Below are 25,741 nucleotides of genomic sequence, written 5' to 3' on the forward strand. Positions count from 1 at the left end.
CATTTTGGAACTACTGCAAAACCCGCAAAAAAATGGAAAATTAAATTCTCCCTTTCCTGCTTTGACTCATTCTGTTCTCTGTATTGCACTCTCAAAAACGACACGACGCATATTGACCATTCACACGCGCTTTCAAAAGAAAAAAAAACGAGAGAGCGAGAGAAAGAGCGAGAGATGGAGAGAGAGGGGAGACAGAGAGTCGTTCGTCGTTCCCTAAAAAGTACCAGCTCGTAGAGTCATCACGTTCGCGAACGACCCATCCCTAAACTTTCGTCAAGCATTATTTTCTTAGCATTAAACTCACTATAAGTTTATAGATATCATTCAAGCATTTGCATCCACAGATCAATTGAACCTTTGTGTAAATTTTAATAAACTCTTTCATACGGGTCATAATACATTTTTGCTTTAGTAAGAGCAAGCACAAGCGTTTACAGTTATCGTAAGGTTTGACCCTTGTCGTTTGCCGTAGGTCCACGCTCTGGCGTGACTGCAAACGAGGTAATGTTGATCAAATGTATAATGTTGAAAATCTTTTGACTTGGTCTTAATTAAAACGCAAACTCTGCGTATACCTGCATAAGCAATGTGAGGGGTACAGTTTTTTCTCCATACTTTTTGCTCGTTCTGACTAGTTTGATAAGGTTTATGGTTGACGCTATTTGCAGGTTAGCGTCGGCAAGATTAAACGACAAATAAACCTATTAAATATTTGACCGCTTCTCACAAGGGTTGCAACCTATTTCAGCTGTTTTCGGTCAGTATATTTATTATCTAAGTACCGTAATGCAAAGTACCTAAATAGAATAAACAATGTTTTTGCACATATGCACTACTTTTTTGGCAGGTTTATAACAAGTATCCCATTCAAAATGAGTCCATGTTAAAACTATTGCATTTGTGCTTTATTGTACTGCATTCGGAACGGCCACTGGGAAACTTGGTTACAACATGTAACACACTATTATTTGGCATTGGTCTTGACACGTGTTTCGTTTTCAATTGTTCAGAAAACTTTTAGTCAGCAAATACATTGCTACACTTTTCTATTAGGTGTTTTCTCTTTGTCTCGTCTAAACATTGAACAGTGGAGGGAAACAATTTTGGACATAAAGTGAATTATATGTGCTTAAACGAGAAACCGGTTATGATTGGGGATCTTGACTGCCTTTTGTAATTACGTCTACTAAGGTCATAACTTCCGTGGACTAAAAAGCTAAAACAGTGAATTAATATGTTTTTTGTGTTCTTATTTTCAATATTATTCAATATATCTAATCATTTTTACAGGGCGGACCAACTAAAAAGCCACAGACTTCCATATTGTGTTTGTTTTACAGTGTCCTTTCTAAAGCTCTGTTGGCTCAACAAGTGCTGTAGCATTGTCCTCTCTTGTGTAGCTAATGCAGACCTCTGCAGTTTTTCGGCCATATGGAAAATATAAAGAAGAAACAGTTTTAACATGTTGACCCACAAACATTTTCAGGCATTACAGAGTACGATTCCAAAATATTCACTATTTGAATGACTCTTTAGCGCCATGTCTTGTTTCACAGATGTTCATTTTGGAATTTCAGAAGGAGCATTTACTATGATTCCTGTTCTCTTTGCTAATTTTTGCTGATGTGTCTTTGATAGGAGGCGGTGCATTAGACTTACCAGATCCTGTCGCTTGTCAAGCAGCTTGTAGGTTAGAACGAGTGGGCGCTGCTGTTGGACAGTACAGCACACTGGCTTATCACATAGATAACAGTTTTTGGTGGGGTGAGGGGATGGTTGTGTTAAGTTGAATGGGTTCTGGGTGGTTGCTGGATTTAGACTTGTTGTTTGCGTTTCTAGACATTTTAAAGAATTGCATCAGCTTACAAAGGCTACTGTTTCTGCTACTATGTGTAATCCAAGCGGTTTACCTTTTTGCTAAATCAACAAACCTACATTGCTAGCTTGCGATTGAGGTACATTTAGGCTTAAAGGTAAGACGAGCAAACACAGGCCTGCTATGCTGTATCTGATACAGATTCCTTTATCTGTTTGAGGCTGACTGATAACATGACTGCACGGGGCAGGGATAGTCTTTCCAATGCTTCAATGGTGTGTACCTCAGATCCCCTGCACAATCATTGCATGAGGCCGCAGGTGGCCACCTCGCTTGTCTTTCACAGGCTGACACCTGATACTTATGTTTTTAAAAGCAGGGAGGGCCATGTGCCTCCCCCACCTCCCGATGATATCATTTTGAAAAAATATTTAACTCCTTAGCATCTTGTACTGTTATGATAGGCACGATGGAGGCCGTAAAAGTGCGACTTGACTTCCAGAGCCCCGTCGTACAAGCCCAGGTGAGCATCAATGCATCTTTTTTTTTTTGCATTTTGTTTATTGCAGTTGATCATGATAAATGTGTCTCTGAATCGGGGTTTCAGGAATATATGGCTTGCAAGCCAGATGTGGCTCTTTTCATGAGTTCACTCGGCTCAGAGATAAAACAAAGCTGTCTTGTTTGTGACTTTCCAACTTTAGTGTATGCAAGGCTGAAGCAACACAGAAATCCAACTGTTCGGTCTTGAATATATAGTGCAAAGTTTCAACTGCAGTTTACACTTACAGTGTTACAATTAAAGACCATGTTTTAGCTGTAGGTCTCTACGGAATCCTTTATATCAAACCTCAATTAATCTATGTGCACTGTTGAGACATTTTATGATAAAAACCCACAAAACAGACTATAAACCCCTCACAATGCTAGCCAACCAGAGCAATTTGATGAGCAGTAGGGGTGGGTGGATCTCTGCACACACGGCACACTCTACTAAATATATCCTGTAGCCTTCTTGTTTGCAGTATTTTGAGAAATATTTAACAAAAGAGCTCTGCCTGACCTTCTTTTGAAACCATCAAACAAAGATGACTATCAAAATGAGCTTCAACAATCTTAAGTACCTGCGGGAAATAAGCAAATTTTAAGATGTATATTTGTTGATATGGGACACAGGTGCTGGCATTAATATCTCACAGATTTTATCAAATCATCATAAATGTGCTGAAGAATAAGCTTTGTCTGGAAAGTGTGTTTGGTGTTTGTTTTGAATTTTGTCTTAAAGTGTTTAGCTTGACTCTCAAAAGAAAAGGGAAATGTCCCAACTACCTATTGGGCTGCAGCCTGGAGAATAACTTGGTCACCCCATGGGCTGAATTGTATTCTTGGCAGGCCAGTCAGATGACCCTCCACTGACTTATTGTTGTGCAGGCTATGAGAAGGCTTGTTGCTGCGGTGCTTAAAGAGAGAGGCCAGAATGGACAAATAAGCTTGCCCCCACCACAGGTGAACACTCTATAAAAACATTTGTTTGAATGCAAGTCAGCGCCATGTTTTTTCAAGTTGAAGCGGTTGTTGCTGTGTGTGTCAGGGCTCTGCACTAGAGACACTTTGGGAGCAGTGCTGCAGTGACTGCGCCGCGGTTCGTTCAGCCTGCTGTGACGCTGTTGTACTTCTGGTCGATCAAGGCCACGCCCACCTGCCCCATGTCCTCGACAGCATCCTCAACTTGCTCCCTTCTGCGCGGTACAGATTGTCAATTACAGTATTTTCTGGACTATAAGGCACACCCAAAATGGCCAGAAATTTGAATTGATCAGTCAATACATTTTTTCCTTGACCCCAATTGCATATTAATGCTAGCAACGGTGATCGAACCGTATAGCAATTGCAAGAGCACTGATTACTTACCACCAGGCTGCTTAGAGCGCTTCGTGATGACTCCACGAGTAAGCTAATCCACGGACCAGTTTAATGTCTGACAAAACTCTAGTGGCCCAGTCCAATAATATCAACAATAGTGTAATGGTTAGATAAGACCTGATGCCTTATCATGTGTCATTTGTATTCTTAGTGTTCTTGTGGATAGGAGCCGATGTACTCCATGCAGAGGACCTATATGACACTTTTTAATTTTTTTTGCCATTCCAGCCCTCAGCATTCATTCCCTGCGCCTTTAGTCTGGTGCGCCTTATATTTGAAAAGAAAATCATAAACATCTATTTTTTGGGGTTGCGCCTTACAATCGGCTGCACCTTCATAGTGCAGAAAATACGGTATATCTCCTGGAATGCTTCTTTTGTGTTTCTTTTGACTGGAGCTGTCCCCAGGAACGTCCAGGGATTGGTTCATGTACTAGGGAAGCTGCTTCAGATGCAGGTGGACCGCCGAGACCGGGACACATGCTTCTCATGTCCGTATGGCATCAGGTCAGTCAATTGGATTAATAAACAAATCACTTAAATCTTTATGTAAAAAATAGAATTTTAAAATTATGACATGCAACATACACTCTGTCACAAAAGTGAGTACACCCCGCCCATTCCTGCAGAGATTTGATTATAATGTTTAATAGAACATTACTGAAAAAACATTGCTTTAACACAATGAAAAGGAGTCTGACAACAATGGCCATGCGTTACCTGAAAGATATCCTCTACTCTGATGACACAAAAATTCATTTATTTGGCTCAAATAGTGTCAGGCATGTGTGGCGGCAACCGGGTGAGGAAACAAGTCAAGTCAAGTCATCTTTATTTGTATAGCCCTAAATCACGAAGAGTCTCAAAGGGCTTCACAGATTATTACATTATATTACACGGACTATTTTTCAGCCGACGAGAAGAGTAGGTTATTCATATGCTATGGAGTAGAAGTGAGTTTTAAGTTTAGATTTAAACATTTCCACTGAGGTTGCAGATCGGATCTCAGGGGGAAGAGCATTCCACAGCACCGGTGCCCGGATGGAGAACGCTCTCGAACCAGCAGAACCCTTCTTTGCTCTCGGGATCACCAGAAGACCGGCACTCTCAGATCGTAGGCTTCGGACCGGGACATAGGGGCAAATCAGATCTGAAAGATAGGAGGGAGCAAGTCCATGTATGATTTTGTACAATACTAAGAGAACCTTGAAGTCACATCTATGGCTAACTGGGAGCCAATGCAGGTTAGCCAAAATCGGTGTTATGTGATCGTACTTTTTTGTCCTAGTTAAAAGCCTCGCTGCCGCATTTTGTACCAGCTGAAGAGACTTGATTCTAGACTTCGGGAGACCAGAGAGTAGTGCATTACAGTAATCGAGACGGGAGGTAACAAATGCATGAATTATAATTTCCGCATCCGACTGAGACAGTATTGAACGGATTTTAGCAATGTTACGAAGATGGAAGAAAGCGGTTCTAGTAATTTTCTTTACATGCGTTTCAAAGGATAGATCAGGGTCAAATATGACGCCTAAATTTTTAACTGAGTCACTCTGTGTGATGTGACATTTGTCAATGTTCACAGTAGTTTTTGAGAATAAGTCACGGCATTTAGATGGACCAATGACTAACATTTCGGTCTTTTCAGAGTTAAGTTTTATCTCAATGAGGCAGGCCTCCAAATTTCCACAGTTTAGTGTGGTAGATTCCTCCAACGGAAGATATAGCTGAGTGTCGTCTGCGTAGCAGTGGAAGCTGATATTGTACTTGCGAATAATATCACCTAATGGAAGCATGTAAATGCTGAAAAGAAGGGGGCCAAGCACTGAACCCTGCGGAACACCGCAGGTAAAATTAAAGGGCTCAGATGTCATTTCACCATATTTAACACAGTGCGTCCTATCTCAGAGGTAGGATCTGAACCACGAGAGGACGGTTCCTGAGAGACCAATCCATTTTTCCAACCGTTCTAGTAGGAAATTGTGGTGCACTGTGTCAAAAGCAGCACTAAGATCCAGCAGCAGCAAAAGTGATGAAGCGCCAGAATCCATTGCCAGTAGGAGATCGTTTGTTACCTTGATCAGAGCTGTCTCAGTAGAGTGGTTAGCCCTGAATCCTGATTGCATGGATTCAAAAAGGTTATTCTCGAATATGAAAACATTCAGCTGCTGTGCCACTACTTTTTCAAGTATTTTAGAGAGGAAAGGTAGGTTTGACACAGGTCTATAATTACTCAAGATTTCTGGATCAAGGTTGGGTCGTTTCAGTGTGGGTTTAATAACGGCGGACTTAAAAGCTGCTGGAACTAGACCTGAGGAGAGTGATATGTTTATAATATTTAGAACTGAAGGCCCAAGGACGCCAAAAAGACTTTTAATAAGTGAACCTGGGAGCGGGTCGAACTGGCAAGTTGTCGGTTTGGCCGCATTCACCACCTGTTTGAGATCATCAAGTGACAGTTCACTAAAACCGGACAATTTCCCAGGACAGCCACCCTGTCGTGCATCTGTAGATTTCAGCCCTTTAATATGTGTGGTCTTAATAATGTCTTTAGCAATTTCTTCCTGTATGCATTGATTCTTCTTAGTAAAGAAGACCATTAAGTCATGAGCAGAGTGCGTCGAACTATCTGCAATAGTCTGTTGCCTTGTAAGCGATGCTACAGTGTCAAAAAGGGCTTTGGGATTGTTCTTTTGAGATGCAATCACCTTCGAAAGGTAGGCCGATTTTGCAGAGGCAAGGGCCGCTTTATACTTTAACAAGCTGTCACACCAGGTTTGATGGAAAACCTCAAGCTTGGTAGCGCGCCATTTTCTTTCCAATTTCCTGCATTCTTGTTTAAGGGTTCTAGTTTCATTAGTAAACCATGGCGTGCGTCTTTTAGGACGTGATTTTAGCTTTATGGGCGCTATTGAATCCAGGACACTAGTCAGGGTGGTATTGAACTCATTCATGAGTGAGTCAATCGAGCCATTGTATGAAGGAAAGGACGCAACTGCTCCAGGAAGGAGTTCAAAGAGCTCAGAAACTGTGCCAGTGCTTATATTGCGTCCGCTAAATCCTTCAGCTTTTTAACACTACATTTAGCTAGCACCTCAAATGTAACTAAATAATGATCCGAGATAACGGTAGTACACGGTAACGCCATGTTTGTGGTTAAAACTCCTCGAGTCAGAATCAAGTCTAGCGTGTTCCCATCTTTATGGGTTGGCAAATCAACCAGTTGATTAAAACCAAATGCATCAATTAGAGACCTAAACGCAATAGTAAGTGAACTGAGTGGGGAGTTCATATGAATGTTAAAGTCCCCCATAATTATGATTTTGTCTGCATAGGTTACTAGTTCAGAGAACAGCAATAAATAGAAGATTAGCTGGAGAGCAACTAGCCGCATGCATGCATCCATGCGCCGCCATGTTGTAGAGTTACATGTTTGTGTCGTGCCTAAAGTCAAGCATGGTGTTGGGAAAATGTTCGGGGAAATGCCTCGGGATCAGGGCGATACCCTACACATATATTTCTTTACATTTTTTTAGCTTTACTCTGTATTTATTTTTTTTTTAAATTGACAATTGTAGGATTTTGGTACTGCTCACAATCACAAAGGTCCACCTCAAATGGCTTGAAACAAATATACACATTTGACAAATTAAACAACATCCCAGTATTTGTTTTTACATCTGTATTTTTTTTTTAATGAAATGAAATGAAAAAATGAAATGAAATGATCTGCATTTATATAGCGCTTTTCAAGTCAATGACTTCCCAAAGCGCTCTACAATGTGCTCCACATTTCCCAATAGCGGCCTTGTATTGCAGCCATGTAAGACGCTAACCTGCTTATTGGGGGCATTAGGGGTTCAGTGTATTACCCAAGGACACTTCAACATGTAACACGGACGAGCCGGGATTCGAACTGGGATCCCTTGATCCCAAGACGAGCGCTCTACCTCCTGAGCTACTGCCCCCCCGTTTTTCTCCTGCAATTTATGTTCGTAGTTGTAAAAGTTGCTCTCGGAAAGTCAAATGTTTTTTCCTGCAGTCTCCAACAGGACTATAATCCCAAGGTTCACCTTGAAAAAAAACCCTGCGTTGAAAATGAATATATGGATAAATAAAATCAATCTCATGCCCTCTTGTGTCTTGTTGGGTACTTCAGGAGTCGCCCCCACCCGTTTGTAACAGCCCTGGAGAACCGTCCTGACTGCTGGCCGGCCATCCTCGCTGCCGTGCAGGACATTGTTGTGCAGGCCGTTGACAGGCAAGCACCTCGACTGACCATCCCGAAATGTGTTTTAGATGCTGTTGTGGATGTGTAATGTGGTCTGTCTATGATCAGGGTTACGCAGGTTGCTTTAAAAATGTAATCCTATACAGTTACTAGGTACCTCCCGAAGAATTATGACCAGTAACCTAATCCAAATACCTTATTATTGCAGTAATGTAACTTGATTACTTTCAAATACATCTGGATTACTCCAATACCAAATATGCTAATAAAAGACAAAACATTTAAAAATTATCCCAAAAAGATAAATTAACAATGTAACCTTGAAAAAGAGTTGGAGGAAAAACAAGGTTGCTTGGTGTCGTACAAAAGTCCCTAAATTTAAACCATGTAATATAGTTTATTAAGCAAAAATAAAACTTTCTCTTTCACATAGCAGACAAAATATGCTGTTTTAGTTTACATTAAGAGCACATTAAGAACCAAATATTGTTTTAAACACACCAAGTGTTCACTTTCTGAATTTTCTACAAACCTTAGGATGTCTTGTGTCCAGGTTTTTTCTTTTTAGAGTGGGAATACTAAACCACTTGACAGTATTCAGATTTACTAGGCTAAGTAAAACATTCTAACAATATAACAGTACAGTAATCGTATGGTGATTTTGAACACCAATTCACTGCAAAAAAGAAAAAAATTAAAACAATCATATTTACTAAATGTCCTTGAACGCATCACTAGCGTGCAACTGCACTGCGCTCACGAAACTGCAGGCTTGCGCCAATTTAAAAAAATGAGTGCTACATTGAAAGGTTAATAAAATACAGACTAAAAGAAGTGCATTTACCTGCATCAAGGTGTTTGCCGTCTTTACAGTTTGCGGAACAGATCCGGACATTACTACCACGCGTGTGCCGCATCTCTATCTGTCTATCGAGTGTCAAGTGATTGAAATTATGATAGACACAATTACGGTAGGCTATCGGCGCATTTTTATTTGTAAATATAGTTTTGAATGAAATTATAATCCTACAAAGTAATGCTTACATTGACTAAATGTACCCGTAATTTAATTAAGTCAGTTTCCATAACTGTAATGGAATACAATCACTTGGTTTGTATCCTGTTTACGTAATGCCAGTACATCTATTCTGTTACCCCCAAACCCCGTCTTTGATACCCCAGAGAGGAAGACGCTTACGTCGCCATGCTGGTCCCCTTTCTCCGCTTCCTCTATTGTGAGCCTGAGAGGAAGTCTGAACGCGGCCTCCTCCGCCAGGGTCTCCTCTGGACTCTACTCCGTGCAGATCAGAACAAGAAAGAGCAGGACGAGAATTCAAATGTGTCGGACAGCTTTCTTTTGTCTCTTTGCCAGCTGGTGCCGTGCATGCGGGTAAGATGGAGTCAAGTGTTGGATGCATACCATTGGTTGTAGATTCTGTTTTGTCTTGGCTCAAACAAAGATGTGGATTTCATAAAATACATGACGTTTTCCAAGGTAATTCCTGCAGTTTAGAATAGGGCTGCATCAATCAGTCAACAAAAGGGTCAAACTAAGTATTCTAGGTCACGAACGTAGTGTAGAGAACGATCGCAACGGGATTTGAACATGGATCACGATGGTTAAAGCTGCGATTACTAACTTCTGAACCACTAGGTTTACAGATGACACAGGAAAAGGCATTTCAACAAAATTACTTCCAATTACTTTTGGATTACTCCAATACCAAACATGCTAATAAAAGACAAAATAAACTAAATATAATTGAAATGATGACTCACAAGCTTTCTCTCCTGGCTTTGATCTCCGGCAAAACTAACATAAAATGCGACAGAAACAAAATGAAAATAAATCCAAACAGCTTGCCAACATCATTTTTGCCGTTCCATGTTACCCCCAAGCTTGCACAAAATTTAGTAGTTTTATTCATATTTAGTTTCTTTTGTCTTTTGTTAGCATATTTCGTATTGGAGTAATCCAAAAGTAATTGAAAGTAATCAAGTTAAAGTAACCCTACCCAACCCTGGGTAATCGTTTTCACACTGCAAATGGAATTGCTCCCCAGTACAGTGCTAAACATGGTAAGGATCTATCTCGCCATACAGTTTCTCGCTGTTTAAGAGCATTTGGACTGATAGCCCACACTGCAGTGACCAAACCTCTTATTAGCCGCAAAAAAAAATCAAAAATCAAAAAGATAGACTGAGCTTTGCTGAGGATGTTGTACGAACAGAGGATAACTGGTCCAGGGTTACCTTCAGTGATAAAATCACATTTAATCTATTTGGGTCCGATGGGAAGAATTATGTTCGGCGACACGTTGGAGAAAGACTAAACCCTAAGTGTGTAAAAAATAAAGTTCGTGAAAGGTGGAGGAGGAAATGTCGTCGTTTGGGGCAGGTTTTCTGCAGCAGGAGTTGGGCTTCTTGGACATGGCTGAGTGAATGCAAATGTGTATCAGAACCTTCTTCAACAGAACAGTGGGAGAGGGTGCTATCCTATGGCCGTAGATGTGCTGAAGTCATTTACAGCAGAGGGCTGTACACTTCTTAATATTTGCCGATTGTTGTAACGTTCAGAATTTTTTTTCATGCAAGAGTCATTGTTGTTCTTTAATAATTGTGAAATGCCTTTAGTCATTTTGTGAAAACAGTGTATTAGTACTATGATATAGACACAATAAAATGTCACTTAATTCTCAACAAGTGAAGATGTTATTATTATAAAATTGTTACATGTTTTATAAGTTCTTCTCTAATTTTGATCTCTGTGTATTTTTCATTGGTGTTTATAATAATTCACCACAAAATTAAATCTAGTCCATACTAAATTTAAGAAAACATATTGATGGTTATTCGACTAATTGTTAATTGCCCTAATCGTGTTAGAGACATACCATTGTTTGTTGAATTAAAATTGTACGGGCTCAAACAAAGATCTAATGTTCTTAAAATCCATGAAGTTTGCCCAGGTCAATCCAGCAGTTTGGAAGGAGCTGAAGTTTCAACCCGTTGCAATACGTTTGCCATAACAGGTGGACTGTGCGGAGGCGGTGCTGGAGCTGCACTGGTTGACGGGTGCACTCTTCCCCAGTCTGGCAAAAAAGCCCGGGGCAGTTTGGAGGAGCGAGCGAGTGCGTCTCCTGATGCAGATGCTCTGCTCATGCCAGCTTTGCCTCGACTTTGGTGGGGACTGCCGACCACTTGTGGGCTTGATGACCGAGCTCATCCCGACATGCCGGGAGGTCAGCCAACGCCGGCTGTATTTCATTACCGTTTGTCAAGACAACTGTGTTTTATTTTGTGTGTGTTTGGTTTGTAGGTGCTTCCTTTGGATGAGCTGTTATTGGGTGTAGCCTTGCTCCTGTTGGAGGTACCCCCAGTGCAGCAGAGTAGCCTGCTCAGTCTTGGTAAAAAAAAAAATCTCAGTTGTATCCCCCAACTCGTGTAAACTTGCCATTTCAATGAATAGTTTTGCTGAATGAGATTTGAAACAATTTCCACCAGTTTTTAATCCATCTCTGGTGGTGGCCAATTTCGTAAATAGCTTAGGTTATTACGTATGAGGTTCACTTAAGTCGGAGGAACAGTGGACAGTAGGTACCAAATTGGCCACCTCTCGAGAGAAATAAAACTGGTCAATTTTGCTGACTAAGCCATGTTTTATCAATGCAATGTTCCATTTTATCTCTGTTGACTTCTGCTTCGTCATAGCCGCATTACATAGGTTAATGAAGAAAATGTGATATATTTTTTTTCACCATTATTACACATACAAATTTGTACAAAGCAATCCCTAATACATGGGGCGGCATTGGGTCAGGGGTTGGAGTGCTCGTCTTGGGATCAACAGGTCGCAGGTTCGATTCCCGGCTTCTCTGTGCTATATGTCGAAGTGTCCTTGGGCAAGACACCGAATCCCTAATGCCCCCGATAGCAGGTAGTTACCTTGCACGGCTGACGCTGCTACCGGTTAGTTAATTAGTGTGTAAAAGTGTGAAACACATTGTAAAGCGCTTTGGGAGGTCTTCATTGACTTGAAAATCGCTATATAAATGCATTTACATTTACAACTTTTTCTAATGTTCTAAATATCAGTGGCCACCCCAAACAAAAAACATACGGTTTCTCTTAATAACGTCAAACTTAATATAAAAATGTGGGGAAAAAAGTAAAAAAAACACAGCTTATTGTTTCAGACTCCTTTCAAATGTTAAATAAAAGTCAAACCATGTAGCGAAACGAGTGAAAATACAAAATTAATTTTGTTGGATAAAAAGATTCTGAAATACTTACAGGTTCGCTCAGTTATCTTGAGCGAATTAAAATCAAAATCACAGGCAAACATTGGGAATGAGTCTGTATGTGGGAAGGTTCATGCATCACGATGTGTGCATGCAATTTGTTTTAACTTGGTACATTTACTGAAACCTGCAGAAACCCTGATATATATATACATACCGTATGCATATGTAAATCATCTGTCTGTTGCAGGATGGAAACGCTATACATCGAAAAGCAACTATTTTTCATTATTCAAATTTCATATTACTTACATACTTGAAGCAATATATTCCAGATAATATATAAAAATGAGATTGTAACCCCAATAATGTTCAAGATGTTGCATTATTCTATTTTATTTTTGCTCATTTGCACAACCATCTGTTGACTTCTTAGTGCAAATTTTAGTGCCAGAGCAGACTGAGCTCTCCCATTGGATGAGCCCGGTCCTGGTTCTTCCTGTGCTGCAAATCCTGTCCTGTTCAGACCTCATTGAGCCGCTTGCAGAACGCCGCACACACGACCGCAACCAGAAGCTGGCTCGAAGTGTTTTACACAGTGTCACCAGGCAGGCAGCTGAGCCCCAACAGGTACCCTAAATTGCAAACAAAATATAATCTGAGTACAAAATTGATGGTTGTAAATATTAGATCTGACCTTGTCTTTGCACAATAATAGGTAAGACATGCGTTCGTTTGATATGCCCCCTCAAAGAAGTACAAAGATAAAAAATGTAATGCGTGTAAGCAGTACAAATATGTACTTGTTTAAGGTAATGTACTTAATTTCCAAGTACACTGCGTATAACGAGCAGCCCTAATTTTTTTATGAAAAATTAAGTTTACCTTTTTCTCAGGTCAAATTAAGCATTCTAGGTCACAAATGTAGTGTAGAGAACGATCCGTTAGAGCGCCGATTATTCACTTGCAAACCACTAGGGTTACAGATGACACAGGTAAATCACACTATTTCTCTCACGTACCACGTTCCTGGATACGTGGGGCCATGAATAAAATCATTTATTAACACTGAATTGGATTTAAAATCTGAAAGATATTAAATCAAAAGATTGTAAATTTTGGGATTGTGTTCATAGTTTACGTTGTCAATAAATGATTTTTATCATGGCCAGACATATTCAACAATGTGGTACTGTGAGTTAAAATAGCGTGATGATGAGATAAAAGTTAAATGCTTCTCCTAGTTCATCTATAACCCAAGTGATCTAGTTAGGAATCGGAGCTCTCATCACCACGATCTGGGTTTGAATCAGGTTGCATCAAATGTTGTGCGATATTTTTCGAATGATCAAAAGTTTCTCAAATACGGTAATTTACTACCGTAAATCCTTGTATGTAATGCACACCCAAACTTTCTTCTTTTGGGGGTACAAAAAAGTGAGTGTTATACCTGATTAAATACGGTAGCTTGAAACAAGCACACTTGGCTTATTTTTGATCCTAGACTTTTGGTGCGTGTTCATTCTGAAACGTGACTATTTCCTTCTTGTCAGTGCAACCTACCAGAGGCGTGTCTCCTCACTCCCTGGCTGAGTGAGGTGAGTGTGGCTGCGTCCATGCTTCGTCAAGCGGTCCAGCATCCATCAGCAGCTGTCGAATGGCTTCTGGCACTCAGCTCTGCCCCTTTGACCAACCGGCACCTACCCAGTTCTATTACCGTCCTCGTTGCCCACCTCCTCCTAACGGGTCCAGACGAAATATGTTGCTCAGCTTTGGATGCCATGCAAGCCGTTGCGTCCGCTGACCCTCAACAGGTTAGAATTGGGACAACCCTTGATCCGGAAATGGAATTTGAATACCGTGCTCCGCTTGCTGGAACCTGGAAAGTTTACAGGATAAACCAATCGCTCCAATTCACCTGGTCCTGAATCAAGTCAAGTCACATTTATTTGTATATCCCGAATTACAAAAAGTCCCAAAGGGCTGTACAGGCCACGATTTTAACCTCTTCTGATCTGAAACCTTCATGTGGTATAGGAAAAACTAAAAAATCCCAGCATGAGGTAAATCAGAAACCTATAAAGGGAACACACAAGAAGTAATCCCCCTTCCAGGATTACCAGGATGCAATGGATGTTGCTTGGGCACCAATTAACAAAACATATTCAACATCAGTAATAAACATAAGTAACAACTGAAATGGTTTAAGAAAAATGGAGGTCCCCATGTCCGCAAGGTGATCATGATAATACTAGATCATGAGATGTTTCAGGTCCAGGTGCTGGTCCGCTGACTCATCGGGGTTTGTCATTCTCCCTCACTATGCCACCAGCCAGGCAGCAGGAAAGAACAGGAAAACAAATGTTTGAGCTCAAAATCAATCATAAGCTAATTAACACGAGTGAGTCTTTAGTCTAGATTTAAACACCTCCACTGAGTTTATAGATCTTATCTAAGTGGGCAGAGCATTCCACAGTACTTTCGTGCCTGCAGATTTCTTCTTGGCTCTGAAGCCACAAGTAGACCAGTATTTTCCAAGAGGGGGCTCCGGGCAGGGACATAGATCATAACTACATCAGAAAGATAAGAGGGGGAAAGTATGTGCAAACTTTTGTGTGTTAGTAACCGAACAATGTTAAAGTCACATCTTAAAGGGATAGCGAGCCAGTGCAAGTCATCTGGAATAAGGGTGATATGATCAAACCACATGATTCGAACATCCATCAATTCATAATGCATTGTTCGGGCAGGATTTAAAAACTGGCTAGCAATTTTCTTAAATGTATGTGAAATAATGAAGCTTTAGGATAGAGATGCAATAAATCCCATTGTTTTAGTAAGGGCCATTATTGGTTGAGGAAGCAATAGCGAACTCTCTCTTGTTGGGGTGCCTCAAATTATGCCATCTTGTTTGCCTGTTTCATGCTCCAGAGACTTCAGACTTGCTTGAAACTTGTAACGTAAAGGCTTTAAACAAGCACACACCCAACTTAGTCCCGTGCCACTTGCTTTTTCACTTTTTGCTGCCTTTTGCGAGCTTGATCAGGGCTTCAGAAAGAATCCCAGCCGTTGGCCTCTGAAATAACATTTTTGGAATGTAGTTGTGATCCACTTGACTTTTTGTACTTGCTGCATTGAGTAGTGGGCTTTCTGTCGCTGTCAGACTACCCTCTGAGCCCTTGGGACTGCAATGTGAGTCACTGCAGCTTCAGACAATGATGTGAAATAACAGACGGGTCCAAGGCTCCTCGTTAAAAGGGTTCGCCTGCTGTTCTAATTGCTCCCACAGTGCCACTTGCAATGGGCATTTGTGTTGCTGCAGGAGCCTGTTGACAAATTGGATTGTTCTCCTTAGCTTTTCCCGGTAGGCCAGCACCTAACGTCATGGTGTCTGAGACACAATTTTCTGCAAAAAATATGGGGGAGAAAAAAAATTGAAATGCACTAATGCAATCAGTAAGAAAACAGGCATACCATTTTGTGCACATGTTTCCAACAAAAGAAAATCTGCCTAGCGATGATATGAATGAAGTATTAAAAAAGGGTCCCAAAATAAGATGGGGAAAGCTACAGATTATAAATAAAGCCAGTAAATACCTCTAAACTCACTAGACTGATGTGTGGTGGTAGACGAACACTGAAAAGTTAATGGGGCAAGACCATTTGATGAGGACTCTCTACTGTTGGTTGTCCAAGTTATATGCTCTCACCTACAAGTGGCACAAAAGCATTTTGGACCATGATCAACTGCTTTAAAGTCATCCAGATTTTACAACAGCACAGCCTACTGTTCCAAAGTGCTGTTAAGAAAGGGGGGAACATATTCCTGCTTTGAGGCTAACCTCCGCATTGCAGGTCCCATCACTTCTTCCGGTGCTTCTCTTCAAGTTGGGGAAAGAAAAAGATCCGTGCCTTACTCAAGCACTGCTTAAATGCCTGCCAAATCTCGCCACCCACAAGGTCAGTAGATGTGGGACATTGTTTAAATCTGTAAGAAATAACAAAACAAAAAAGGTAGTAAAAGCTGAGAAGTAGTTACACAGATCTTTGACCAAAACCTTTATTGCAGCTTTGTGTGCCGACAATCCTGCAGGCTCTAGGCATGCTCGCTAGCAACCTAAAACTTAAAGCGTTGACCATGCGGCTCATGACCGTTCTGTGGAAGAAACAGGTGACTCAGCTCAACAGATCCACACTTTTCAAGTGCCTGCATTGTATTCACACTATGTGGGTGGGGGATTCTTTTGAACCCAGGACCGTGTCTACCCTGAGCTTCAGCGTCTTCTGTCTCAGCCTGATAACAGGGTGGTGATGGGGCGTGAGACCCAGTGGGAGCAGTTGTTGGCCCAAGCCGCCTGCCTTCGAGACGTCTGCCGAGAGAGGTCTGATCCAAGCATCAAAATGCTCTTTCCTTCAAATATGCTTATACCACACATTAAAAGGCACATTTTAGAATTGAATGTAACACTGCTGAACTTGTGTGTATCCACAGACCTTACCAGCATGGAAGTGACATGCTGGCTGCTATTGCGTTGACTCTAAAGCAATGCACTAGACCTGAGCATGTGACCCCTGCAGTGCTCGCCCTCCAAGGGCTGGAGGAACTGTGCCGTGCTGAGGTTTCAGAAGCTTAAAATTGGCGGCTTTTAAAAATATGCTTTTACAGGAATGATTTCTGACTAGCTTAAATATTTTCGTACTTTGAAGTAATCTTGAATTTCTTTAAAGGTCAAAAAGATAGAGGCTGCATTTAGGCTTAAGATCCAAAAAGAACAAAGAACCTTTGTAATACCAGCGCCTCTTATCATGCAAATAATGTTCACTACTTCAAATAAATTTCAAATACCTTACCTCCAAATGAGAGCACCAAAATGAAGACAACAGTTGGCTTGCACCGGCGTTTAATGGAGTTCACAGCCGACAGTGCCTGAGGCTCTTTTTAATTTTGAACTATTTCCTTAAAAAGGACTTTGTGACTGTGGAAAGTATATCCTCAAGAATTACATCTCAAAGCAAGGTAATCCAAAATCAATTTTAAAAATTGGAATACGTTTGGCAGGTGGTTGACATAGTTTCGACATGGAGAAGTCTGGGACCGGAATTAAGGAGCGACTCTCGCCCAATTATGGTCAAGGCCGTGTGTCAATTCCTGACTCTAGTTCCCCATCTCGCTGTCAAGTCTGAGGAGTATGAGGTGCCTTTTGCCATCATGAAGTGAGAAAAACACCTAAATGATTGATAGTGTGATTTTTTTTTTTTTTTACTAGGATCTAAAGAACGAAGCAGTATGCTTTCTGTGGAATTATGCTGTTCGCCAGGTTTGAGGAGAAAACAACCTGACACAATCCCTTGTTTATGCCCCATGTACATTTAATTTTTTATTTCGGGAAAAAGGATCCTGAGGTGGCCAGCTGGGGTTTTCGGGCTTTGGCAGAGTTCCCTGAAGCGGTTCACACTGTAAATCATCTTCCTGAGGCAGTAAGTTTATATAATATAAGATCAAGTTAAAGAAATAATATTCGCAATAAAAATTGCTTTGATTTCTTTTATTTATTACACATGTTATTCGACTCCAGTAAGTCAAGTTCAGAACAGATATGATATGAAGAGCTGTTAGCTCACTTCTCTATCTTCTCGGTTCGTCTCTGTTGACGTATGAAGGCCAGGCCTCCTGCAAAGCTGCTTGAGTGCAAGCCTGAAGAGGAGGAGGAGGATGAGGAGCAGGAAGATCTCTCAGTGGCGGGTTTTTCCTATGTAAAGTTGATGAGTGTCATTCCCTCGCCTGCTCTACCAGGTGAATGCATACCTGCCAAGTACTACGGTTTTGCCGTAATGAGTACGGTTTTCTTGAACCCACTACGGTGTTACGGTTGGATCACAAAAACTACGGGTTTCCCCTTAAAAAATAAAAGAAATAAAATTGTAAAAACATTCCACCGCAAGATGGAGACGAAGTCCCATTTCAAACAAAAGTCTATTGGCGGTGCCAGAATCAACTTGCCCTGAAGAATTCTTGCGCCGGTGTTATGCCGGGAAATGCATCCCTGCCGAGATTTGAATCCCCTAGCTATTATAACATCTTTTACATCGTTTTATCTCACTTTTATATCACTTTTCGGGAGTGTAATGGGGAACCTATAACCAACACCACTTCGTCTTGCATTTGTTGGGAATGTAATCGAACGGTAATGCACACCGTATATAAATCGCTTTTGAGCAGGTAACATGTTTATTATGCCTTTTTCTACTCAAATCGCTCGTATTGAAACTGTTATGCACTCTACCATAAAGCTTATTTCAGTATAATAAGCTTTATGGTAGAGTGCATAACAGTTCTCAAAAGTGAATCGCAGCCGGGAATCGGAGAGGAGGTGGACTTTCTAACACGAGGTGGTGTAGGCCTGGGCACATAGATTAAAAAAAAAAAAAAAATATATATATATATATATATATATATATATATATATATAAAATGTTTTGTTCCTTATTGTATCAAATATTGAAAATAAAAGAAAACTATAAGGGTTTTCTATGACTCAGTTATATTAAATACATTATTGAGCTTTAAAGAACTTTCTAACTATGCATTACTTCACAGTGCTGCAGTAAGATTAAAATGGGGGATCTTGATGTACCTTGTCACTTTGTGCAGCAATGGAGCTTTTCTTCACGTCGCTTATCAAGCAAGAGATGAGCCAGATGCCGAGAGGCGTGTTTTTTTCTGCTCTGCGGGCTGGCAGTCTGCGTTCGGACCAGGGCAAAACCATGGCTGGTATCCCCGGCTTCATGCTAAAGACCTATGAGAAGAACAAGCAGCCGGGTCTCAAGCCGGGACTTGCAGGTGAGCACTGGTGTCGTAGGTACCTTCAAACTCGTTCACTGTTTGTCACTCAGCGCCGTTGCGTGTTGCAGCTGGTCTTTTGCTTTGCTACGAGCTTCCACAGCAGATGGATCGAGGAGGCCGGCCCGTGCTACGCCACATGGTCAGCCGTGGCCGTTGTTACCAACAAACCATGAACATCCTCATTCATGAAGTAATGTAGCACCCCCTTCGTCTTTCTTGTTTCACCGGGAGAAAAGAAAGCTGATGTTTCTGTGCTGTCCGTAGGTCAACATTCAGCCATCCGAATGGCACAGCGCACTGCTCCTCCCTCAGGCCTGGCGCGGCTTCATGAATCGGGCTTTCCTAGCTGTTCTCCAGGTTGTCTTCATATCCTCTCAATTTTAGGGATGACAGAAATAAGAATCTTTCTATGCAAGTCTCATCTCACCCCAGAGTTAAGATAATGCCTAAAAAAAATTCAGCCTGACCCAGGCCTGTGGGTGTTAAAACCAGACCCAGACCGAGCCCAACCAATGAACTCAGTTTTCAGGACTGAGTACGTAGAAAATTTATTTGTGGGGATTCGGGGGAAGAGGTGCCTTAAAGGACAACTTTTCCATTGTTAAAGGATACTTTTAAGAATTGATGCTAATGTTTTTAGGCTGTACGTCGTTTTGATGAGTTGAAAATTGGACAATAAGTCACTGTAGCAGTATGTACTTAAGAATCTAGCAAAGAACTTTAAAAAAAAGGGAGGTAGAGAGACAAAGAACAATGACAGGTGGATAGTTTTTTTTTTTTTAAAAAGGCAGCAAGAGAGACGCCGAGCCGGCTCGAATGTAATGATTGACATTTTTCGCCTGACCTGGGCCATAATTCTGCTTGGGCATCGTCTTAAGATCTTATCTGAGCCTCGTTTTTTGCGCCAGGGTCGACGAGCTGATCTGGAAATGCAGCAGCAGAAAGACAAAGAGGACCCACAGGAATTTCAGTACAAAGAACACTACGCCTGGTTGTGGTGAGCTGTGCAATTCTTACATGAGTTGAACGTTCATCACAAACAAGAGTTTTGCTGGTTCTCAGGGCCAGAGATCACCTGACCGACAGCATCAAAGGTGCAACCAAGTAAGTGGAAATAGACTTGTTGCATAGCCTAATCCGTTCTTTCCCCCTATACTGACATTCCGTTGTGCTCTGCATTGTTCAGGGACAGTCCTGTTGTCCAGGGCAATTCAGTCCTGGCCCTGAGTGCTCTGGCTGCCGCTGTAGCCAAGTACGAGCGGAACGCGCCAAGTAGCAACGAGGCACGGCTCCAGGTTTGTTGCCCGGTGTTTTTTTTGTGAAGGTATCTTTGCGTGGCCAACACCTACAATAATGCCTTTTGGCCTTGTTACCTTCAGGCTGGCCAGGAGTTTGTGCCCACCAACAGCTGGCTGCAAATGGTGCTTGATACCTTGCTAAGCATCGTCAGCAGCAGCTATAAGGCAAAAGGACAAGTCTTTCCATGGTACCTTCATGTAAGTTGACCTTAGCAAACTTCAACATTCTTCACCCGCCAATGCCCAGATGAGCATTAAGAGACTTGACTTTTCAACTGCCTCTGGCGGCAATGATGGAATTTCATTTTGTAACTTGCGTTAAGTCCGGAGCGTGAATGGGAGGGCAGCATACACAATCTTGGTACTGAACCTGCACTTCCGCTTGTGGACACAGGTGGCAGTCATGGGCAAAAAATGTTGACCCTCCTTAGTTGAAATTTTGGCCTGTTTGATAATAGGTAGATCACCTCCAGATTGTCCAAATAGCCTCAGCTAGGAGTAACCAATTCGAATTATGACTGACACTTTAGTTAGCCAATGAAATTTCCAACATAAATGAATACATATTTTTTCAATGTTTATTCAAATCAGAGCCGAAATTCAACGTGCACAGCCTTAAGTCGGTTTGTTCATGATGCGTGTGCCGGTACATGTATTTCTTATACGCACCTGAGTTTGGACTCTACTTTTGCTTATTTTAGTTATTTTTATGCTCCACTGAAAATTGAAATTTTAAAAGAAATCTGCGGGGACCATCATTACATCACTCTCCAGCATTCCCTCTGCCCCCTCGAACTTAATATGTTCTGTCTCGGACACCTCTGATAAGATAAAAGCAGACGGGCACAGTTGAAAATGAAGCATATGGGCACTTTGCAGTCAGTTTGGCATTGTTAATTCATACTTGACGAAGAAATTATTTAACTTTCAACTCTTTAAGAATACCTACTATGACACACCCCACCAACATGCTGTTTTTTCCAGTTTTGCATGACGTGACGTCCGTTAGGGTTAGGTCGGATTTTTACTTCATGTATCTGGCCCCTAAAAAGGTTGCCAGCGTATATCACAACAAACAATCTCTCATGTGTGAGAGAATTTAGATGTTGTCATGATCAGTTAGGTTTTTTTCCTGCAAACAAAAGTGTGTCCTTTTATTCTTGGACAATAATAAAACACGTAAAAATGACAGTGTTAGCATTCTGCTTGTAATCAAAGGCAAAAAAGCCCATATTATTTAATATTATGAAGAGATTCAAAAGGTAAAAAACATTTCTTTGTCAAAATTTGGGGATTTGGACAAGGGTGTGTGGCCTTAAAAAGCATATCCTCTCATGTTATGTCTTTTCCAGCGTTCCTATTCTGGTGAGAACACTGCAAGTGCCATCGCCCGTTCCTGCTCCAGCCTTGCCCTGGCTCTGCTGGTTCCGTCGTTGCTCCCGTGGCACCCGGAGAGTCCCAAGAGTGTTCTGTCTGCGCTACGGGCTTGCTTGCCCGAATCACCCGGCGCTGACGATTCTCTGGCCGTTCGGTTCCACTCGGGCCTGGCTCTGGGCCTGCTGCTATCCGGCTTACGAAAGCAGCGGTTCAGGTAAGGCTGTCCTCAGGTGTAAAGTTGTGTCAAATCAGCCCAACCCTGGGGTATTTTGTTCCATCTTCTCTAGTGACGTGTCTTTCGAGAAGGATGCTGAGCTCCCCTTGGATGCTTTTTCAGCTTTAGAGGCTTGCTCTTTCAGCACCGATGGGGAGGACAAGTGAGTGCCATGTAGAAGGTGGAGACAACCAGTCTCATGCTCTGCTAATATAAGTATTTTTTAATGATTCTTTTTAGCAGTACCGGCTGCGTGCTTGGTCTGGGAATGGCGCTTTCAGCGCTGTGTGACAGTGGGCAAACGGACCAACACGCTTACGTTGGCCAAATGCTGGACAAACTCCATCGTGTTTTGCGGGATGCTGGCGAGCGGGGGCGTATGATCCAGGAGGTAGGAATTAAAAGGCAGCGAGAGCATCTTGTCACTTAGAATCCTTTTGTTCACGCAAGAAGATTCCGTAGGAAATGAAGATTTGGTGATACTGGTATTAAAACACATTCATGCGTCACAGTTGTTACAAATGACTAATTTGATATGCACATCTTAAACTGCAGATGTGCGAAGGGAACATTCAGCGCTTCAAAGCACTGCCTCTGGGAGTCGGTAGGGGCGAAATAGAAACGCGTATGTTTGCTAAACATGAATCCTTCCGTGCAGGTTTTGGCATACTCTGTGGCGTGCGTCAGTGTCTCGGCCTTCGCATGCGGCGTGCTGGATCCCACCAAGGCGGACGAGATGGTGGCCACTCTGCGCGCTTTGACGGAGGAGAGCCAGCAGGTGAAAACGCCCATTCGGCGGCCCTAATGCTTTGCCGCCATTGTTTTCTTATAAATACACATATCCTTTGTTTTTCACAGGGATTGTGTTTCAAAAAGGTCCCTTGATCTTATAAACCTATAAAGTAGAAACATTTAATTATTTATCCATGTATTTATGGAATAGACCATTATACATTGAAACCAAAGAACAAACCCAATTAACAGGATCAAATATTTGTTCAACAAATAAAAGTACTGTACGTCATAAGGTCTTTTTTTAATAGATAACTTCTTTACTGTCGAATTATAATGGAAAAAAATGAGATTGCAGCTGTACTACTGTATAGACTCTGGACACAATCCACTTTACTTCAGATTATATTTTGTAGCCATAATGTAGATGACCATCATGTGGATTACCAAAACGTGGCGTGAAAAGAACATTCTAAACAACAAACAAAAGTACTGTATTTTATTAACATTTTTTACAAATAACTTCTGTACTGTCAAATAACTTTGACAAGGATCTTGCTGATATATTCCACTATTGGAGATTTGCGTGTACGTAATGTAAGTTTGTCACGCTGTTTCATGTTTGTGTACAACTTCGACCGTGACGTTATTGACACACAGGCAGAAAAGGGGCGGGTCATCTGTTTAAGCCAATCAGGATGTGGAACACAATGCTCAGTGAAAATCCACAAAAGTAGCCAAACCATGAAAAATCGCGATAAAGCGAAGGATTACTGTAGCTGGGTTCTCTCCTTCTCGTGTGGTCCCATCTTCACTTGCATGCGATTCTTCATCCTTCCTAGCTTTATTACCATGTACTGTCGATCACCATTCCAACAGCTCAGACGCAGCCTTCGTGTTTTATTGGTTTCAGACGCCGGGCTTCTCTGTAGCTCTTGGCTTGGCGGTCCACGGCCTGGCGCTTTGCGGCCACGGTAAAGCGCAAGACCTCCAGCCTCGTCTCCTGGCCGCCTGGCTCAAGATTCTACTGTCAGAGGTGTACTGAATGATAAAGCGTGGCAAACTCTTCTTCTATCTGAGTTTGAGTGTCATACCAACGTGGTTGTTGTTGTCAGGGTTGTCCCACCATGCAGCGCCTGGCTGCCGTTAACGGACTGGTGGCTTTAGTTGGATCGGAAAATTACCTCATTCAGGTGATGCACCGTGGATATCTGAGGTCAGCTCCGTCACCCATACTGGGATTTGAGTGTTCTATTTTTTTGGCGTGTGCAGCTCAAGAGCCAACTGGAGCTTTCTTCTGCTCAGCAGAATCGACTCAGTGAAGTAATTCGGGCCATTGAGCAGGTAAGAAATCTTGACTGTCGCAAAGGAGTAATAAAGCCAAGTTTCTTGCACTACTTGCCTCGTTACTTGTCTCCCACTTTTTCCTCCTGCATTTCTGCTTTTCCTATTCAGTAACCGCTTTTACTTTTTTTTTATAATATGCTTTCAAGTTTTCTTTTTCATTTGATATAATTTCTGATCAGTGTTGGAAAAATAGTTACGGTTTCTAGTTACTTCATTTAAGAAGTAACCCAGTTACCCTCCAGATTACTGATACCAAAAAGGAGCATTAGTAACTATCTAGTTACAAAGTGCCCTATAAACTCACATCGAACGAAAACTGCTGTAAAATTGCCACATAATGAAAGAAATAGAGGAAAATGTGTACACCGAACTGAGGAAGGAATGAAGCCTTCATATCTTGTGCAGTCTTGATAGCTTGAAAACAAGTATTTAGCTGAGACACTCCATATCTATTTTGTCTTTAGGCTTCAGACCCATTGAAGATCTCATCCCCTATTTTTGAGGACTGTTCAAAACATTTCCTTTTTTTTTTAATTATGCCATGGTGTATTGCAAAAATAATTTTACAAATAAAAATACCAAAATTCAGCATGTTTGTTGTTCCTGTATATGCCACGACCCTTTCCCCATATGCTGCCCACCATTCGCTACTGGTGACACACAACCAAATATATGCATTTAAGCTGACCTTGTTTAATTTATAAATGTAAATTCACCTTGGATGACGGTATATACATAATAATATCTCCATAACAAGAAATTCGGTGTTCTCATATTCTGTGGTTGAGACAGCGCCACAATAACTGTATTAACCTGTACTTAGTATTATAAATATGCACACGACCACCCTCCAGTTGACGTCTCTAGGTTGATCGAGGGCTGTATGTGACATCGTGAGTGAGGCAGGCGTCTTCAGCAGTTAGAGGACAGTGTAATGCCTTATCTGCATTTAATAAGTCGCGGAATACGCTGTAACGCACCATGTAACGACAGTAGTCACAAAATGTTCTCAATAACGCATTAAGGTACTCCTTACCGAGAAAAGTAATTGCGTTCCGGGAACATTTTTGTTATCACGGCGTCAGCCCCAACACTATTACTGACTTTAATCAGTTCATGTGAAGCAAGTCTTAATCCTTCATCAACTTGCTGCCCTGCACAACTTCATAAAACCCTCAACCTTTGTAAAATGTGCATCCTAGATCATAAACTTCTCGGAAGCCATCGGCTTGCAGTCCAATTGTGCCTGCTTACTGGGTCACTTGCATCTGTCTCACACATTCAGCAGCCACAGTCACACGGCAGGTACGTCGACCACATAGGAAAAACGGTGTTGCTGGTGGTGACGTCGCTTTTGGTTTTGCCGTGCATTCAGTGCCTTCGGATTTCAGTTATCTGACGGAGAGAAGTGTCATCAGGGCTATTGTGGACCTACTCCTCGAGGCGGGAAAGAAAGGTTTGCTTTTTCGTATATCATGTGAATGACACTGTTGCTACATGGGTTTTCAGAAAATTAGTCGAAGAATTGAACTCTTTTCAAGAAAAATGACAGAATATTTAAAAGAAGGACTTTGGTATCCTGCTTGTCCACTGCTCACAGATCTCTACCATGAGATGGTCGGAGGCTTTCTATTTGCTAGTGCAGAAATTGGCAATGAGAATGGCTACGAATGTTTTTTTCAGGCGGCACTTTCGTTATTATCAAGTCAACTTGGAAGT

General features: G+C 41.7%; 1 protein-coding gene across 3 annotated transcripts in view; it reads left to right on the top strand.

Annotated features, from left to right (window-relative positions):
* Positions 1-456: 456 nt before the first annotated feature.
* The window catches only part of focad (focadhesin), a 33,011-nt gene continuing 7,726 nt past the window's right edge, over positions 457-25,741 (top strand). Inside the window, exons 1-35 of one of the 3 annotated variants that reach the window (XM_088347147.1) lie at positions 457-501; positions 2,281-2,339; positions 3,248-3,322; positions 3,408-3,562; positions 4,147-4,245; positions 7,898-7,999; positions 9,152-9,359; positions 11,002-11,211; positions 11,289-11,376; positions 12,647-12,840; positions 13,764-14,024; positions 16,066-16,170; positions 16,280-16,381; positions 16,465-16,592; positions 16,703-16,829; positions 17,270-17,404; positions 17,478-17,528; positions 17,605-17,688; positions 17,872-18,004; positions 18,863-19,051; positions 19,123-19,244; positions 19,319-19,411; positions 19,963-20,051; positions 20,117-20,158; positions 20,241-20,349; positions 20,434-20,550; positions 21,705-21,943; positions 22,017-22,106; positions 22,184-22,334; positions 22,602-22,721; positions 23,589-23,711; positions 23,791-23,868; positions 23,948-24,019; positions 25,225-25,327; positions 25,398-25,478. In XM_088347147.1, coding sequence (XP_088203273.1) covers positions 2,286-2,339; positions 3,248-3,322; positions 3,408-3,562; positions 4,147-4,245; positions 7,898-7,999; positions 9,152-9,359; positions 11,002-11,211; positions 11,289-11,376; positions 12,647-12,840; positions 13,764-14,024; positions 16,066-16,170; positions 16,280-16,381; positions 16,465-16,592; positions 16,703-16,829; positions 17,270-17,404; positions 17,478-17,528; positions 17,605-17,688; positions 17,872-18,004; positions 18,863-19,051; positions 19,123-19,244; positions 19,319-19,411; positions 19,963-20,051; positions 20,117-20,158; positions 20,241-20,349; positions 20,434-20,550; positions 21,705-21,943; positions 22,017-22,106; positions 22,184-22,334; positions 22,602-22,721; positions 23,589-23,711; positions 23,791-23,868; positions 23,948-24,019; positions 25,225-25,327; positions 25,398-25,478 — 4,129 coding nt within the window. In that variant the 5' untranslated portion in view covers positions 457-501; positions 2,281-2,285. Of the gene's footprint in view, positions 502-605; positions 758-2,280; positions 2,340-3,247; positions 3,323-3,407; positions 3,563-4,146; positions 4,246-7,897; positions 8,000-9,151; positions 9,360-11,001; positions 11,212-11,288; positions 11,377-12,646; positions 12,841-13,763; positions 14,025-16,065; positions 16,171-16,279; positions 16,382-16,464; positions 16,593-16,702; positions 16,830-17,269; positions 17,405-17,477; positions 17,529-17,604; positions 17,689-17,871; positions 18,005-18,862; positions 19,052-19,122; positions 19,245-19,318; positions 19,412-19,962; positions 20,052-20,116; positions 20,159-20,240; positions 20,350-20,433; positions 20,551-21,704; positions 21,944-22,016; positions 22,107-22,183; positions 22,335-22,601; positions 22,722-23,588; positions 23,712-23,790; positions 23,869-23,947; positions 24,020-25,224; positions 25,328-25,397; positions 25,479-25,741 lie in introns of those variants that run through there. The other 2 variants (XM_088347149.1, XM_088347148.1) reach the window with 2 other exon arrangements.

This window comes from Urocampus carinirostris, chromosome 11, assembly GCF_059441175.1.
Source record: "Urocampus carinirostris isolate Australia breed hairy pipefish chromosome 11, RoL_Ucar_1.0, whole genome shotgun sequence".
Lineage (NCBI taxonomy): Eukaryota > Metazoa > Chordata > Actinopteri > Syngnathiformes > Syngnathidae > Urocampus > Urocampus carinirostris.